Source organism: Apium graveolens, chromosome 2 (genome assembly GCF_009905375.1).
Source record: "Apium graveolens cultivar Ventura chromosome 2, ASM990537v1, whole genome shotgun sequence".
Lineage (NCBI taxonomy): Eukaryota > Viridiplantae > Streptophyta > Magnoliopsida > Apiales > Apiaceae > Apium > Apium graveolens.
This window is the reverse complement of record NC_133648.1, coordinates 310,726,304-310,745,199: the sequence shown is the minus strand read 5'-3', so window position 1 is coordinate 310,745,199 and position 18,896 is coordinate 310,726,304. Positions and strand designations below refer to the sequence as shown.

Sequence of the window (18,896 nt, the reverse complement as noted above, 5' to 3'; positions counted from 1 at the left end):
GTTGTCTTAGGGGAGGTTTTCCCTTATCTGTAGCTATTTTTACGAAGATTTTCCAATGTTATAACAGTTCTTCGAGTATTTATGGTTGGGTCTATATTAAACAAAAGCCCAAGTGTAAGCACATTTTTAACAACGCCACCATTCCCGATAATAACCAAAATTGGAGGAATAGTTTTGTGGGGTTAAGGTGGGAGAATGGTGATTGGGGCACCCTCTTTAGATCTTCCTTCGGGAAGGTTAGTGATGGTAGCCTCAAATTCATTCACCTAACCCCTGAGGAAACTATCATTTATGATGAGCTTACTCGGGATGATAATGCCACTATCAGCTGGACTCTTTTAGAGGAGTTCTCCCTCATCCACGTGTGGCTATCCTCTGTTTCTCAATAGGGTGTTTTTTTTCCCTTCTTATTTTTACTTTTTTCATGCATTTTTGACATCACTTATTTTTTTTTCTCTTGTTTTGGAGCTGCTAAGGAAATCAACGAGGATAATGTGCCTCTTGTTGAGGAGACTACAAAGATGAAGAAGGCTCACCTTGCGGGTCTGGATACTCGAGAAAAGGCTACGGAGCCTAGCTTCCTACGAAAGCCCAAGGAGCTTATGGTGGAGGTTCCAGATGAGAGAGCTACTGCCCATAGTGCCTCTATCACTGCTGCTCTTGTCTCCGCTGCTACGGGCGCCTTTCAGCCTCTTGGGGGATTCCGCCGAGGGGATACCGTGGTTGGATCCACGAAGCACACCTAAGATTGGTCTTACCACAACGTAACTCTTAAGGACTTCACCGATGTGCTAGCTACTCCCGACTTGGAGAGAATAAAGCTCATGGGAGCTCAGTCCTTAGCCTCGGTATGACTATTTCTTACAATTGCACTCTTTTTTTACTTGTAGCATTTACTTGCCTTACATTTCTGTTTATTGTTTCATTTCAGTCTAACGCCTACTTCCAAGGCGCTGTGAGGCAAGTTGAATACTGGAAGAGGACTTTGGATAAAGCGGATAATGCCCTCAGGAAGCAGAAGAAGAAGTATGTTGCCTTAGAGAGGAGGTTCAAGCGCAAGAAGGAGGAGCTCGGAGATAAATAACATACTAATTCGAGAACATTGAAATAACAGGAAGAGGAGAGAATGTCTGGTTTATAATTTAGATAATGAACCCCTTTGACAAATATGGTATATAAATCTCTCTAGGGAAATGCAAATGAAATTACAACTAATGTAAAATGAAATGCTAATGATGAGGAGAGCCAATGCTAGAATAATTCCAAGTTGTGGTCCCTGATCGTAACCAACCACCAACTCTCTCATTGTTGTGCACCTGAGGTCCACTCTATCCACTTTTATCCTTATCATCAGCCACATCAACATTCTCTTGTCCCCTGTCTGAGGTGTCTGCCAGCTCAGCCATGTACATTGTATCAATACCTCCTCCTTCAAAAGATCCTTGACCCCAAGGATCAAATTGAGGGAATTTCTGCATTACCTCATGAGCATTTTCCCAGGTGGCCTCCTCACTTGAATGATCCATCCATTTAACTAACCATTGGATTACAGTTGTGTTCTGCTTTTTGACACTACAAATTTCCAGCACTGATTGAGGAATCTTGTTTACTGAACTACTAGAAATATAGACTTGAGGGAGAGATTCATCAATGTTGACAGGAGCTAGGCCATGATGTTGCTTAAGCAGGGAAATATGGAAAGTGTTATGAATTTTGGATTGCGGGGGTGATTTCAAGGAGTATGCTACCGCTCCCACCTTCTTCACTATCTGATATAGGTCAAAATATTTCGATCCCAGCTTAGGGTAGGGTCTTGAAGTGACAGATGATTGCTTATATGGTTGTAACTTTAAATATACCCAACTGCCTTCTTTAAATGATCTCTCAGATCTTATTCTGTTGGCATCCTATTATGTGCCTTGCATAAATTATGCTTGAGTATTGTTATGGTTCGCTCCCTTTGCTGCAGACTCCTATCCAAAGCCTCCACTGTTGTAGATCCTGGAAGGTATGGTCTATAAACAGGTGGCATGAACCCATAGACAATTTCAAATGGTGTCTTCTTAATGGCAGTATGGTAGTTAGAGTTGTACCAGAATTCGGCTAAGGGCAACCAGTTTTCCCATTCTCCAGGTTTTCATGGCACATACATCGCAAGTATCCCTCTACACATCTGTTTAGCACCTCAGATTGACCATCTGTCTGAGGATGGTATGCAGTTGACATTTTGTGGTTGACCCCTTGTAGCTTCATCAGTTCTGACCAAAAGTGGCTGATGAAGATCTTATCTTGATCTGAGATGATGGATTTGGGTGAACCATGTAATTTATACACCTGGTCAAGATAAGCTTGAGCTACCTTTACTACAGTAAAAGGGTGTGAGAGAGCTATCAAGTGTGCATATTTGATCAACCTGTCTATGACAACCATTACTACTTCTTTTCCATGTGATTTAGGAAGACCTTCTATGAAGTCCATAGCGATTTCTTCCCAGATGTTGTTAGGTATAGGTAGAGGCTGAAGCAAACCTGGGTAAGCACTCAAATCTGTCTTATATTTAAGGCAGATGTTACAATACTTAATGAAATTTGTGATTTCCAGCTTCATGTATTTCCAGTGAAATAAGGTCTGAGCCTTTCGTAATGTGACTTCAATGCCAGAGTGTCCCCCTTGAGGAGAAGAGTGCGTCCAAGAGAGAATAGCTTGCTTCAGATTCTGATCATTGCCTACCACCATTTTGCCTTTTCTAGTAAGAATCCCTTGATGCCATTTATAATAGAAGGATGTGATGTAGGATCTAATTGTAGCTCCTGAACAATCTGCTTCTAGTGTGAATCTTCACTCCGGTGTTTTCTCAATCTGTTCATCAAATCAGATTACACTGATGAGACACTCATAGTAAGTAGCTGGGCATGTGTTATTCTGGAGAGTGCATCTGCTACACTTTTTTCAGATCCATTTTTGTACTCTACCATAAAATCGAAGCCAGCTAACTTTGATAGCCATTTCTGTTGAAATGGGATGGCAAGTTTGTGGTCCAGATTATATTTGATACTTTGCTGGTCAGTCCTAATTGTGAACTGTTGCAGCATTAGGTAGTGCTACCATCTTTGCACAGCAAAAACTACTGTTAATAGCTCCCTTTCATAAGTTGAAAGTATAGGATTCTTTGGTGAAAATTCATTGCTTATAAAAGCAATGGGATGCCCATCTTGCATCAATACTGCCCCCATGACCAGTCCTGAGGCATCTGTCTCAATTACGAAAGGTTTAGAAAAATTTGGTAGTGCAAGTACTGGAGGTTGGACCATACTGTGTTTCAATTCTTGAAATGCTTTTTCTGCTGCTGCATCCCACTTGAATGCTTCCTTCTTTAATAAGTTAGTGAGGGGCTTACAGATCTGACCATACCCTTGTATAAACCTCCTTTAGTATCTTGTGAGGCCCAAAAAACATCTGAGTTATTTCAAGTTCTGTGGAGTTGGCCACTGTATAACAGCTTGCAGCGTTTCCGGTTCCGTACTCACTCCTTTTGCAGATATTATATGCCCCAGATACTGTATTTCAGTAGCTCCAAATGAACATTTTTTAAGATTGGCATGAAGTGAATTATCTTGCATTAATTGCAAAAACTTTTGCAAATGTGCCAAGTGTTCAGTCCAGGATTTACTGTATACTAAAATGTCGTCAAAGAAGACTAACCTTTCTTAACAATGGTTTGAAAACAAAGTTCATAAGTGCATGAAAGGTGGATGGGGAACTGGTCAGGCCGAAGGGCATTACTAAGTACTCGAAGTGTCCAAAGTGAGTTTTAAAAGCAGTATTATATATATCACTAGCATGCATTCTCACTTGGTGGTATCCAGATTTAAGATCTATCTTAGAGAAATATTGTGTACCGTGTAGTTCATCAAGAAGCTCTTCGATAATGGGAATAGGGAACTTGTCTTTAATAGTAGCTTTGTTTAGACTTCTATAATCCACACATACGCCATCCTCCATCTTTCTTTTTAACCAGAACAATCGGTGCCGCAAAGGGGCTATTGCTTGGTCTGATGACCCCTTGTTCCAATAACTCCTGTACCATTTCTTTAATTATATTTTTCTGTAGAACAAGATACCTGTATGGCCTCAGATTTACAGTATTGGTACCTTCTTTGAGTGGAATCTGGTGGTCAAAATGATCCCTGTGGGGGGGGAGCCCTTGAGGTTCCTGGAACACAATAGAGTAATTTTGCAGCAATTCGTCCAGATGTGAGTGTGTTACTTGGTGTGCAGTTGTCAACGCAGATACCTTGGAAGTGTGTGACATGGTACAAGGAATAACTTACAGCATGGATAGTTCTCCTACATTTTTAACCAATTTATCCAGCTTCTTTGAGTGAATACCCAAAATTCTTCTTATGCTGAACTCCTCTCAATTTAACTTTATTTCCCTTGTAAGTGAACTGCATAATAAAATTAAGAAAATCCCATATTACCGGACCTAACTAGGAAAACCAGTGTATACCCAACACCATATCACTACCACTGAGTGGTAACAACAGAACATCAGCTTCAAATTCCACTCCATGGATCCTCCATGTAAACCCCTTAATCTTGTGATCACATTTCAACCGGTTCCCATTTGCTACCTTTACCCATATAGGGGCTATGGTTTCTATTTTACAATCAAGCCTTAATGTTTTTTGTGCATCAATAAAATTGTGAGTACTGCCACTATCTAGTTGTATATGCAGCTCTTTCTTGCCATGATATCCAATTACTCTCATAGTTTGAAAAGATGTTATACCATCCATTGCTCGTAACGAAATCTCAGCACATTCAGTGTCAATGGCCAGTTCTTCTTCCATAGTGTCTTCTTGTACTTCTGTTTTTTCATCATCTTCCATTTCAATATGGTTGAGCTGTGGTTTTTTGCCCTAGCACTTATGACCAGGTACATATCTCTCATCATACCAGAAATACATGTTCTTTGCTCTTTTCTCATTGAATTCCTCATGAGTCAAAGTTCTCTGGTTGGCGTTGGGTGGTAATGCAGTGTTTATGAAGGTGTTTAGTTTAAAAGGGTTGGTAGTGACTGGTTTAGTGGAGGGTGTTGGCAACATAGATGGTTTCCCATACTTATTTTTCTTGGCTCTTTGTGTGGCTTCTTGTAATTTTTCCAGGCATAATGCCTGCTGGATAGTTTTGGGGTAAAACATACGCACTGCTAATTGAATCTCCCCCTCCAAACCTCCTAGATAGCAGCTCAAGAGATACTCCTCAGAAAGTTGTAGCCTCCCAGTAAGAGCATCAAATATATCATGGTATTCTTGTATAGAACCAGATTGTTTGAGTGCTTTTAATTCGGCCATGGGGTCATCATACAATTCACCAAATCTCATACTTATCTCCTTTGTATACTTGGCCCATGTAGGCATTATATTTTGACACCTCTTCAGAAAATTTTGATGCCATAATAAGGCCCTACCCTCTAAGTGAATAGCAGCAAGTCTTACTCTCTAAGAATCTTCAATGTCATCTAATTGAAAAAACTGATTACATTTATAAAGCCAAGATCTAAGATATGTTCCCTCAAACCTAGGAAACTCTACTTTAGTCATAAGAGAAGCAAAATTATGGTGCTTATACTGAGACCCATCTGTAGATCTAGTATTGGTGTCATCAGATGAACTAGAGGCCTGACCATCACTTGACAATAGCTTATTTATCTCTACTGAAAGACCCACTATGAGATCATTCATCGTAGATATGGATTTGGTATTTTGATTGATATTTTGAGAATTAGCAGAACATGTCTGATTTAAATGTTGTTGTTGTTCTTCGAGAAGAGTTCGAACAGTTACCACTAAATGTTGTAGATCTGCCGAGCCACCTTCGTCACCGGATGAAGATTTTATATGTTTTTCTTGAGCCATGATCCAAGGAGCGTTTGGCTCTGATACCACTGATACAATGGAAATATTAATACCAAGATATGAACTCAACTTACTATAACAGTAAGCTAAGAACTAATGTTATATCCAGAAAACTAGCACGTATGAATGGCAGTTTTGAAGATAAATAACATACGAATTTGAGAACATTGCAATAACATGAAGATGAGAGAAAGTCTGGTTTATAATTTAGATAATGAACCCCTTTGACAAGATATGGTATATAAATCTCTCTAGGGAAATACAAATGAAATGACAGCTAAAGTAAAATGAAATGCTAATGATGAGGAGAGCCAATGCTAGGATAATTCCAAATTGTGGTCCCTGATTGTAACCAACGACCAGCTCTCTCATTTATATGCACCTGAGGTCCACTCTAGCCACTTTTATCCTTATCATCAGCCACATCAACATTCTCTTGTCCCCTGTCTGAATTGTTTTCCAGCTCAGCCGTGTACATTGTATCAACATGATCCAATTTCAAATGTTTATGCAAGCTCATCTGGAATTAATTTAAAAAAATGAACCACGTATAAAATAAAACACAAAAACAACCCGATTAAACATAAACATACAAATCAAACATGCAAAATACTAACATAAAACCTACAGATTAAACCCTAATTAAACATATAACATATAACCCAAAGTAAATTATAAAATAAATAAAAGAGGGAAGCGATAGAATTACCTTGAACTCGAAGCCCCCAATTTTGAAACCCTAATCTCAAAATTGAATTTAAAGCCCCAAAACCATAATTTCAATTAAACATGATTGAGACTGAGCTAGAATGAGAAGAGCGAATATGAAATACTGAAAAATCAAATAAAAATAGAGAAAAAACCATAATCTATGTGTGTGTGAAAAAACTCGACTGGGAAGAGTGAGTTTGAGCGTGTACACGGAAGAGAGAATAAAGGTAAGAAGAGAGTTTAGTGTGTACAAGAGGAGAGAAGAAAGGTGAGAAGAGAGGAGAGATGAAGTGTACTAAAATTAAATTGAAATTGGATTGAGCCGTCTTTTTGCCGCTCATCCAAAATTTCAGCAGTTTGTAAATTGAGTAATAAGTATTTATTAAATATTCATTTTAAAATATTAAATAATAATTTTAATTTATCTATCAATTTTTGGGAAATTATTAAATTTATAGATCTTTTCTTTGAATTATTAAACTATGTTTTGACAGCTTTTGATTATTACAGAGTTTAAGTTTTAAGGTTTAGGCTTTGTGGTTTAGGGGTTAGGGTTTACGGGTTAGGACTTCATAGTTTTGGCTATTATAAAATGAACTAAAAAAAATATTTAAAAAAACATCACTAAAATCATTACCATTTATACGTATGGACCGTCAAATTTTTTTTTAAAAATATTGAGCCTTCATTCTGGGAAACCTGGTTAATTGGGAAACGTATTTCGACCGCTTTGACTATAATAAAATACCACCAAATAAGTCTTGAATTTTTTTTAAAAAAATTCACACATCATTAAAAATGTTATCATTTACATCCCTACAGATGAATCATTGAAAATTAATTTCAAAAAATAATACCTTGATTCGAGACAAAACTAGTTCATTCGGAAGAGTACTTTGACGGCTTTGACTATTATAAAATTCAACCAAATAAATCTTGAGTTTTTTAAAACAATTCGTATATAATTAAAATTGTTTTGATTTAACATCCGTGCGGATTGATTGTCGAAAAGTAATTTAAAAATATATAACCTTCATTCGAGACAAATCTATTTAATGAGGAAGAGTATCTTGACCGCTTACACTATTATAAAATTCCACCAAATAAGTCTTAAATTTTTAAAAAATATTCACAAATCATTAAAATTGTTTTCATGTAACATCCGTACAAATGGACCATGGAAAAGAAATTTTAGAAAAATACAACCTTTCATTCGCGATAAAACAAGTTAATGGGGAAAAGTACGTTAACCGCTTTGATTATTATAAAATTTCACTAAAAAAGTCTTGAATTTTTTTTAAAGAAAAATTCAGACATCATTAAAATTGTTATCATTTAACATCCATACGGATTAATCGTCAAAAAATAATTTTGAAAAATATAACCTTCATTCGGGACGAAACTAGTTAATGAGGAAGAGTATATTGACTTCTTTGACTATTATAAAATTCCACAAATAAGTCTTGATTTTTTTAAAAAAAATATTCACACATCATTAAAATTGTTATCATTTAACATCTCTATGGATGTGTCTATTTAGTTATTATTTGAAATTAATTTAGATAGTTATTTGAAATAATTTACCAAATCAAATTTAAAAATAAAATCTATTTTTTGGCATAAAATTTCAGCAAATAAGTATATTTTTTCTAACAAAACACATTACTAAAACAATTCACTTTTAAAAACCGTACGGAAAGATCGTTTGAAAAGTATTTTAGAAACAGATAGAATCTTCATTCGTGACATTATCTATTATTTACGTTTATTAAAAAAATACTTTGACTATTAAAATATATAATGATTCATTGTCAAAAAAAATTTAAAAAAAATTAAATGGTTAATAGCCTCATTTTTATTCAAATTAGAAATTTAAAATCTCAATTACTTTACATTTTAATCATGCAAAAAAAGACACAAATACTACTTTGGAGAAGTGGTTGTCTCCTTACTTTGTTCCATGGGAGGTCATTTGTTCAATTCCCATGAACTTCATACATTTTCTATAATTTTGTAATGTGAAAAACAAAGAATCCGAAGTGGCAATGAGCTGGCACAACTAACCAATAATATGGTGCCACATGTACTACAGTGACACTCCACAAGCCACATCAGCACTAGCAGGCCCAACAGATGCCACGTCAGTACGAGCGGGCCCAGCTGCCACCAAGTTAAAACAAGTGGGTCCCACAGGTACCACGTCACCACTGGTGAGATCCACACGTGCCACTTCAGCACTAGTGTGTCCCACATGTGCCACGTTAGCACTAGTGCCATGTCAGCACTGGTATGTCCCACATGTGTCACGTTAGCAGCGGTGCCACGTCAGCACTGGTGTCACGTCAGCACTGGTGGGCCCCACAGGTGACACGTTAGCACTGGTGGGCCCCAACAAGTACCACGTCAGTATTTGTGGGCTGCATGGCTACCACGTCAGCACGTGGAGCCTTTCAAATGTCATATCAGTACTTGTAGGCCACGCACATGCCAGATCAACACTAGTGCCATGTCAGTTTTGTGGGCCCTAGTTTGCCTCAGGAAAAATATATTTTAATATAAAAATATGGCAACAGTTTCTCACTGCTACAACAATATAAACACATTTTGAACCCTTTTACCAACAGAATTTTAATGTCTAAGGCAACACAAAAATGTAATGTTGGATTAACCAAATGAATGATGGCAAATCCAATAAAATTAGTGGCAACATCAACTTTAAATGTGATAGAAGGCCGTTTATGGTGTAGTGTATATAATCTTCCTCCGTAGTTATGTATGAAGAAGAAATTTATGATGTTAACTATATTAGTCTCCGGTCCACATGAACCAGGTAACAACCTTGATGTGTTCTTACAACCATTAGTTGATGATTTGAAAAAGCTTTGGGAAGAAGGTGAACCGAATGTATATAATGCCTTCACAAAATCATTTTTCATTTTAAGGGCGACTTTGTTATGGACGATTAATGATTTTCCGACATATGGTAATTTGTCTGGCTCTGTCAACAAGGGTTATTTGGATTGTCCAGTGTGTGGTGATGATACCGTTTCTAACTATTTACCTTATAGTAGGAAAATATGTTACCAAGGTCATCGTCGGTATTTGCCTAGGCATCATCCATACAAGAGGAAGAAGGAAACCTTTAATGGTTAATAAGGGTTTGGACAGCCAAGGCAACCCCTTTCCAGACAAGAGGTGTTAGCATAACAAGAAAATATTAAATTTTCGTATGGATAGAAAGTAAAGAAGTTGAAGAAATACATTTTTAAGTTGGAATACTGAAAATTCCATCACGTTCGTCACTGCCTCAATATTATGCATGTTGAGAAAAATGTGTGCAATAGTCTTATTGGGACGTTACTGAATTTAAAGTTCAAGTCTAATGATAGCGAGGCATCTCAGCTTGGTTTTACTCTAACAAAAGCTGAAAAAAGAAAAGTGTTGAAATTCCTCTCATCAATAAAGTTGCCATATGGGCATTCGTCAAACATCAAAAATTGTGTATCCATGGAGGATTTAAAGATATTTGGGATGAAGTCTCATAACTGTCATGTACTCCTTCAACAATTACTCCCGGTCGTAATTCGTTTTGTACTTCTGAAGAATGTTAGAGTTAGCATAATAAGACTTTGCTTCTTTTTCAACACTTTGTGCAACAAGATTGTTGACATATCAAAACTTGATAAATTGCAACCCGGTGTGGTATTAACCTTATGTGAGCTTAAAAAAATGTTCCAGCCTTCTTTTTTTGATATAATGGTTCATCTAATAGTGCACCTGGTCAGGGAATTGCGTTTATGTGGACCGGTTTTCTATAGATAGATGTATCTATTTGAGCATTTTAATAAAGTGTTGAAAAATTACGTGCGAAACCGTTATTTTCTAGAAGGTTGTATAGCCGAAGCATACTTGAAAGAAGAATCTGTTGAATTTTTCGCAGAGTTTTCTAGAAATAGTTTCACAACTTTCGGTCTTCCGAAGGACCAATGCAAACTTCCTGGTCCATTATCGGCAGCAACAGTAAAATCTGTTAAAGAAAAAGAATGAGATGAGGCGCATTTACACGTCCTCTTAAACAATAGTGAAGTGTTTCCATATATTAAGTAAGTCACTTTTCTTTTCCTTTTCTTGATTAATTTTGTAATAAGCATTATTTTAGTTTGTAACCAAAAAATTTATGCATTTTCAAAGGATGCACAAGGAGTTTCTTGAAAAAATTTATGAAGGAAAAAAATACTATTCAGTGGATGATTGGGGAGCATAATAGGCTATTTTCTGATTGGTTTGTGAACAAAGTTATGAATGAATTGAATGAGAAAGTTGAAGGTATTTAAGAAACGATAAGTGGCTAGCAAGAAGACCATCGTTACAGTTTTGACTTTTGATGGCTATCTAGTTGACGGGATCCGATACTTCACAAATGAATGAGACGATGCTGGGGTTGTTCAAAATAGTGGAGTCTCTTTAGTTGATAAGACTGTCAAAGTTTCTAGTGCTAAGGATTTAAATCCCGTAGTGAGTGATATGACATTTTATGGGAGGATTGAAGAAATATGGGAATTGGATTACCACTCATTTAAAGCCCCGTTGTTCTTGTGCAAATGGGAAGAATGTGACAGAGGCGTCAAGGCTGATGAACTTTGATTCACACTTGTGGACCTTAGTCGACAAGGCCACAAGAATGACAAATATGTGTCTGTTGATCAAGTGAAAAGAGTATTCTATGTCGGAGTTCTAGTTGATTCTATCACGAGATATACAATGATGATTATCTTGGAGAAACAATTCTAGAAAACCCTCCATTCTGCAATAACATCCCCATAGTTGATTCTAGTGTTGATGACGATGAACAATCTAATGTTGTCAATAAAAAGCAAGGATGGCGAGGGAATCTGGCTGAAGAAGCGATCCAAGGCTTAAAAATCATAATCACTTCATTTACAGTTTTTTTTTAAAAAAATAGGCTTCCCAAAAATATATGATATCATATTCTAGTGCTGTATTGAAGAATTATGGATGTTATCGAAAAAACTTGGAGTATATTTATCAACTTTTTATTGTGGAAATATATGATATAATTACTTAGAGTTTTTTTGCTAAGTGGTTTTTAAGTAGTTTTACGGTAATAAATATAAATTTTTGTGATTATCTGATTAAACTTCTGATATAATTATAGATGTTGACTTGAGATTATCGATTAGTTTTTGTGATTTTTGATTGTAGATTTTTAAGTAGTTTTATGGGAATAAATATAAAATTGAATCTTTTGTGTGCCTACAGTATTGTATTGTTTTTCATTGTTTATAGCATTATTCAATTTATATTGATTATTTACGTTCTGTACATTCATTGGTAATCTTATATCTTATTCCTACTTTATTTGGTTAATGCAGGAAATATTGTAAAGAAAGGAAAAAAAATCAAAAAAACTGTCTAAAGAATCATCGGATGAGAAGCACATAAATGACTCCCCAGTACCGGAAGATGCATCACGTCTACCAGATCCTGACCCGGTTGCTCCAGCGGACAACATGGTTCACCAACAGACAGTTCCAAAACCCACTGAAAGTAGTACACAATCTACCAAAAGCAGGACATCGGGAGCAACACGAGGTGTTTCAATTGAGTTGCAGTTCCAGTTGGAGGCGAAGGATACAAACTGCAGTCCTACATAGGTATGCTGGCAAGGAAAATGGTGCCAATTGACATTTCGACTTGGCCAAAGGTTGACCCTGAACCGAAAAAGAAAATATGGAATGATCTTGAGGTACGTCAGTTACAATCGTAATTGACATTAATCTCAAGGTTTTTATTTAAAAAAATTTGTACTCTCTGAACTTGTTAAATTTGTGCTGCATGATACTTTCGAACTGATTCCTGAAAGTCGGAAGAGGATTCTATAGTCGACAGGCGTAAAATGGAGAAATTTTAAGGCTAAATTGACAGCGGAACATGTTATGCCTTATGTTGGACAAAAGAAGAAGCTACAGAAGCCACCAAAGCAATATGCTTTTGTCGGCAAGAAAGCGTGGAGACGATTTATTGCAGTTAAAGTCACAGAAGATTGGGAGGTATGCATTAATTTTTTATAATTTTTTTATTTTTTAATTTAGGACAATATTTTTTTGGGTTTTTTTAGAGTAGATTTAATTGTAAAAATTACAGTAATTAAGAAGATTTATTTGTATAGAGGAAGAGAATAAAAAACAGAGTGAAAGAGCGGGACTACAAAAATATCCACACCGAATATCAAGAACAAGATACGTCAGGTTGGAAGAAGAAGATGAAGAAGAAGTAAGTGTTGAATCAATTTTTTTATAGTATTCATATTTTTATTTTTATGAATGTGTCTGAATTTTTTTGTAGATATGCTCAGGGAGGTTGGAGGCTGATGAAAGGCCATATATGGCAATTATGTGGAAAAATGCCCGTATGGCAAATGATGGGACTCTTGACCCAGAACAGACAGAAAAAATTCAACAAATTGTAATACTTATTATAATTTTTTTCTTCTTTAATTTTCTAAATCATACCTAATTACTCTCATGGTTTTAACAGGATTCCTTACTCGAAAAGCAAAGAAATGGTGAATTCAAGCCGGACGGAACTAATGATGTACTCACAACTATATTGGAAACTCCCGAGCATGCGGGAAGGGTTCGTGGGGTTGGAAACTTCATACCTCCAACATTGTACTTTGATTTACCAAAACTTTCAAGAAATCACATTACCAAAGCGCAGTTTCATAAGCTTGAGTTGCAAATTGCTGAGTTGAAAGCTTTGGTTGTTTGGGGCAATCTACATTTACCAATGTATGAAAAAGCAAGATGTCCTGGGATGAAAGAAAAAGAACAAAAATAAAAGAACAAAAATAAAAGAACAGAAGGAAAGTTGTAAAATATTTGATGGAAGATGAATTGATGATCGATGAGGATAAAGAAGGTGCAGATTTTATTGTTATTATTCCTCCTTCTGGTCCACCGAGACAAAAGGTATACAATTACAGTGTATAATTGATTCATTTCTATGATAATATTGCATGTTATTAAATTGTTTGAGCCGGTAATGTCTATTTTGATTTAAAATTATAATCTATAGCGTCCTCGAAAATGTGAAATGACAGTGGAGAGCATTGATAACAGGGTAGCGTCTAGTGTTGTTTTTTATGATGGAGATGGAATGAGTAGATCGGTTCATGGAGTGCCTCTAGAATCAGGATTTGTTCGTGTTGGGGTGGACAGAAGCATCCAAGACGATGCTTTGGTGCCTGTTCCTGTGTTGCTGAGATAGAAATCGTCCAGCAAGCCATTGGTTCTCATTTAGAATGACCCAAAGACATGATCATATACACCTCCACTACTGGTTCCGAGATATAAATTTAATTATAAACCATGTCTCATTATTTTTAGGAGGTTATACAAATTTGCACTAAAGTGAATAATACCGGTTATATGCTTAAATATTTATTTACAGAAAAAGAAAAATGCACGGAACGTGAGTGAGGTGCAGAGAATGCATAATGCATTTAATTTTGTGAAGCCAAAAAACAATGTGCCTCCTTGCTTTAGGCTGTTATAAAAACTTGCATCGATGGTGATGAAGAAAAGTGGAAACTCGATATCGGTTCCATGTGATTTTATAATCTTTGGAATTGAAAGAACTATATATTTACTTCATGAGAACGTACTTGAATTTCTAGAGTTTAAAATAATTAGGCAGTCTGTTATATCAATATACATGGCGTAAGGTTCTTTATATACTTTTTTAGAATTTGGTCTCATTTTAGATAATAATGATCTATTTAAACAAAATGTAATTTTTCTATTTTTTTATTTTTAGGTATTTGTATTCAGTGTTTCGGGATACGTCGAGTAGAGATTTATGAGCGATGTTTGCTTTTCTTCATCCATCCACATACAAGCCGAATGATGTATTTAATGAATATGTTGTGCAAAGGCTAAAAGATGAAGTTCTTCGGATGAATTTTATGCCTTATAACTACAAGTACGTCTCTTTTTACGCGTCCAATTTTAAATATTGTATGTCCTTGATTAGTCATATAGTTGTTGGTAAATTAATTATAATATATGTAAAATTATTGGATATGTAATTTAAATGCTCATTTTAATTTATCTATAATGAAAACAGTTTACATTGGATTTTGATCGTGTTTTAGGAATCAGAAATATTCATCCTTAATCCATTGCCTCATCATCCTCATTCCCAGGATCTTGAATAGGCTTTAATGCGGTAATTTTTTACTTCAATTTACAATTATATATAAAACATAATAGGTAATTTTTGGATTTGAGACTATATTTTATAATTATAACATTTACAGAGAAGTGAGATCTTATAATGCTCAGGAAGGACGGGTAAACAAGAATCCCAAAGGTAAAAACCTTGTTGTGCGTACTTAGTCAATTTTTTAATTTTTCATTTTTGTAAAATATGGAATTATGGTTAATCTTCGATGTCATTAATTGTTAACAATTTTTTGGAATGTATAGGGATGCCCTAAACAACCAGGTGGCATGAAATATGGATATGTGGTCATACGATATATGAAAGATTTAATTGAGGACCAGAAGATGAAGCTGCTAGACAAGGTACATTTTTTTACCTTTCTCAATTCTGTGAATATTACTTTTCAGTTGGTTAAGGAATGACATAGGTTTATTTTGTTCCAGTGGGCCTCCAAGAGTTACAGGTCTTATACAGAGGAGGACCTTGACGTCGTTCGCTATGAGATGTTTGATTATATCCAATCCATCATGTAGCTGTTGGCGACTCTAGCTTGGCGACTAGTACCTATATTATAATGTGAAAAATACCTTTATTTTGGTTGCATGTATTCAGATTGTAACTAATAATTAGAAAAGATTATGGATGTCTAGTAGTTCAAGTTTGGTGGTTCAGATTTGAAATTATGTAGCTAGTACTATGTTGGGATGATAATTTAGATGTTAGGAGATTGGGATGTTAATTTGGATATTTGAGATTGGAATGTTAATTTAGATGTTTGAAAGGATATAATAATTTGGTAAAATATTGGAAGATGAATTTGGTTGTTAATTCGCAATTGCTTTTTTTTCTGGCAATTTTTTGGCATCTGTGTTTTTAAATTTTACATGCATTAAACAAGTGATCAGACAACATTTTATACAAAGCAACTGATTTTAAAAAAAGCCGTTTATCATCTTTTTTTACATAAAACTGATGTTAATTTAAAACTATAAACATCTGTTACAAAATAAAAAAATGATGTCTGTCAAAGCTTAATACATCTGTTTTAGTTGAATATTGACATCAGTAAAACCAATGTTAAATACTACAACAAAAAAATCTTAAAATAGAAAACTAATGTTATTAAGCTTTATAGACATCAGTTGGTCAACAATAAACATAGGTTTCCAATAAAGAACGGATCTCAAACGTTATATTTACATCGGTTTTACATGAAAACTGTTGTTACTGGTATTAGTTGTTGAAAATCACTAAAGATAATAATTAGAACAACAATGCAATGCAGAAAAAAAAACAACACTTATATTTACAAACTGGAATGTACTTAATGTGTACTTAATGTCTACATTGTGTTCTCTCTGGTAAAATTATAAAAGTGAATGTTTACATGCACTTATATAAGGCTAAAGCCCACCCAAGATGGTGGCTAGAAAATAGCAAACTAACCTAGCTAATTTATCTCCACTATTCCTACTAATTCAAACTACCTCCTACAAATACTCAACTAGCTACTTGACCAGATCACACCTATACATATAAAGTATTACACGTTTAAATTATTCTTAACGTTAAACATAAATACAAACCCAATCCCATCAGCTAAACAAAGTCCATCAACCTAAACAAAGCCCATTAGTTTAGATTAAAATCACAACAATCTCCCCCTTTATCTAAACTTCTCTTCATTGCCCATTTGGCATCTTGTTTATCAGCCCGTATGGCTCTCAAATTAGCCCGTATGGCTCTTTCAAGATAGCCCGTATGGCTCTTTTGTTTTCCCCTCTGACAATTTTATTTTTTTCCCATCTGGCATGACTTTCAGTGCCCGTCTGGCAAGATCTTCGGTGCCCATATGGCAAGCTTCTTTATCGGCCTATTTGGCTAAGCCCATAGGGCTTTTCTTCACAAGCCCGTATGGCTTTCAGTCTTTACACCCTCTTTAACCTTTGAAGATATACATCGATCCATCATCTACAGATACGCACACTTGCTACACGTTCACTCCACAAATCACAGCAGTCATGCTAGAACCCTTTGTCCTCCATCAACCACCTGTCCAGCATATCCGTATACACATCATGTACACACACATCACCCTGTACTCCTTTTGACCCAACCTTTTACTCGACCAACATATCCTCCTCGAATGGCATTATAAATCTTCGTTATCCAACAAAGAAGCATCACTCTAATGCTGTACAGCAAAAAAAACTCATCTTCTTTTCCCTTATCTCACCATTTTTGTCGCTGCATCATACTGCTACTTTCTTCATTCTCTGTCACAGCACCTTCTCATGTCCTCTTGAATCGAAAGCTCTAATACCATGTTGAAATTCACTAAAGATAATAATTAGAACAACAATGCAATACAGAAAAAAACAACACTTATATTTACAAACTGGAATGTACTTAATGTGTACTTAATGTCTACATTGTGTTCTCTCTGGTAAAATTATAAAAGTGAATGTTTACATGCACTTATATAAGGCTAAATCCCACCCAAGATGGTGGCTAGAAAATAGCAAACTAACCTAGCTAATTTATCTCCACTATTCCTACTAATTCAAACTACCTCCTACAAATACTCAACTAGCTACTTGACCAGATCACACCTATACATATAAAGTATTACACGTTTAAATTATTCTTAACGTTAAACATAAATACAAACCCAATCCCATCAGCTAAACAAAGTCCATCAACCTAAACAAAGCCCATTAGTTTAGATTAAAATCACAACAATCTCCCCCTTTATCTAAACTTCTCTTCATTGCCCATTTGGCATCTTGTTTATCAGCCCGTATGGCTCTCAAATTAGCCCGTATGGCTCTTTCAAGATAGCCCGTATGGCTCTTTTGTTTTCCCCTCTGACAATTTTATTTTTTTCCCATCTGGCATGACTTTCAGTGCCCGTCTGGCAAGATCTTCGGTGCCCATATGGCAAGCTTCTTTATCGGCCTATTTGGCTAAGCCCATAGGGCTTTTCTTCACAAGCCCGTATGGCTTTCAGTCTTTACACCCTCTTTAACCTTTGAAGATATACATCGATCCATCATCTACAGATACGCACACTTGCTACACGTTCACTCCACAAATCACAGCAGTCATGCTAGAACCCTTTGTCCTCCATCAACCACATGTCCAACATATCCGTATACAAATCATGTACACACACATCACCCTGTACTCCTTTTGACACAACCTTTTACTCCACCAACATATCCTCCTTGAATGGCCTTATAAATCTTCATTATCCAAGAAAGAAGCATCACTCTAATGCTGTACAGCAAATAAAAACTCATCTTCTTTTCCCTTGTCTCGCCATTTTCGTCGCTGCATCATACTGCTACTTTCTTCATTCTCTGTCACAACACCTTCTCATGTCCTCTTGAATCGAAAGCTCTAATACCATGTTGAAATTCACTAAAGATAATAATTAGAACAACAATGCAATGCAGAAAAAAACAACACTTATATTTACAAACTCGAATGTACTTAATGTGTACTTAATGTCTACATTGTGTTCTCTTAGTAAAATTATAAAAGTGAATGTTTACATGCACTTATATAAGGCTAAAGCCCACCCAAGATGGTGGCTAGAAAATAGCAAATTAACATAGCTAATTTATCTCCACTATTCCTACTAATTCAAACTACCTCCTACATATACTCAACTAGCTACTTGACCAGATCACACCTATATATATAAAGTATTACACGTTTAAATTTTTCTTAATGTTAAACATAAATACAAACCCAATCCCATCAACTAAACAAAGTCCATCAACCTAAACATAGCCCATTAGTTTAGATTAAAATCCCAACATTAGTAACATGAGTTTAATTGTTAAATGGAAATTTTTTTCTTAGGTCACATATATTTAAATTGATAAAAATATCATATTATGATAATACATGAAGATTATATGTATGAGAAATTTAATATCAAGTTACAGAAATAGGTTTTAAACAAAGAAGTGATGTTTAATGTCATATTTAACATGAGTTTAAAACCGA

At 35.5% G+C, this 18,896-nt stretch overlaps 1 protein-coding gene across 1 annotated transcript; it reads right to left on the bottom strand.

Moving 5' to 3' along the window:
* Nucleotides 1-2,876: 2,876 nt before the first annotated feature.
* Nucleotides 2,877-4,892, bottom strand: LOC141703387 (uncharacterized). The gene is made up of 5 exons (XM_074506920.1): nucleotides 4,501-4,892; nucleotides 3,900-4,078; nucleotides 3,412-3,557; nucleotides 3,129-3,368; nucleotides 2,877-3,080 (listed from the first exon to the last, which is right to left on the bottom strand). Exons 1-5 carry the CDS (start codon nucleotides 4,890-4,892, stop codon nucleotides 2,877-2,879), a joined length of 1,161 nt encoding a protein of 386 aa, XP_074363021.1.
* Between the last annotated feature and the right edge of the window lie 14,004 nt (nucleotides 4,893-18,896).

Bases quoted from the DNA above. Each gene is read 5' to 3' on its own strand.
- LOC141703387 (XM_074506920.1), bottom strand. From the start codon at position 4,892: ATGGAAGATGATGAAAAAACAGAAGTACAAGAAGACACTATGGAAGAA. The intron at 3,558-3,899 runs GTACACAATATT...ACTGAAATACAG, and splicing joins GCTTCTTGATGAACTACACG to TATCTGGGGCATATAATATC. The intron at 3,369-3,411 runs GTATGGTCAGAT...TTATTAAAGAAG, and splicing joins TAAAGGAGGTTTATACAAGG to GAAGCATTCAAGTGGGATGC.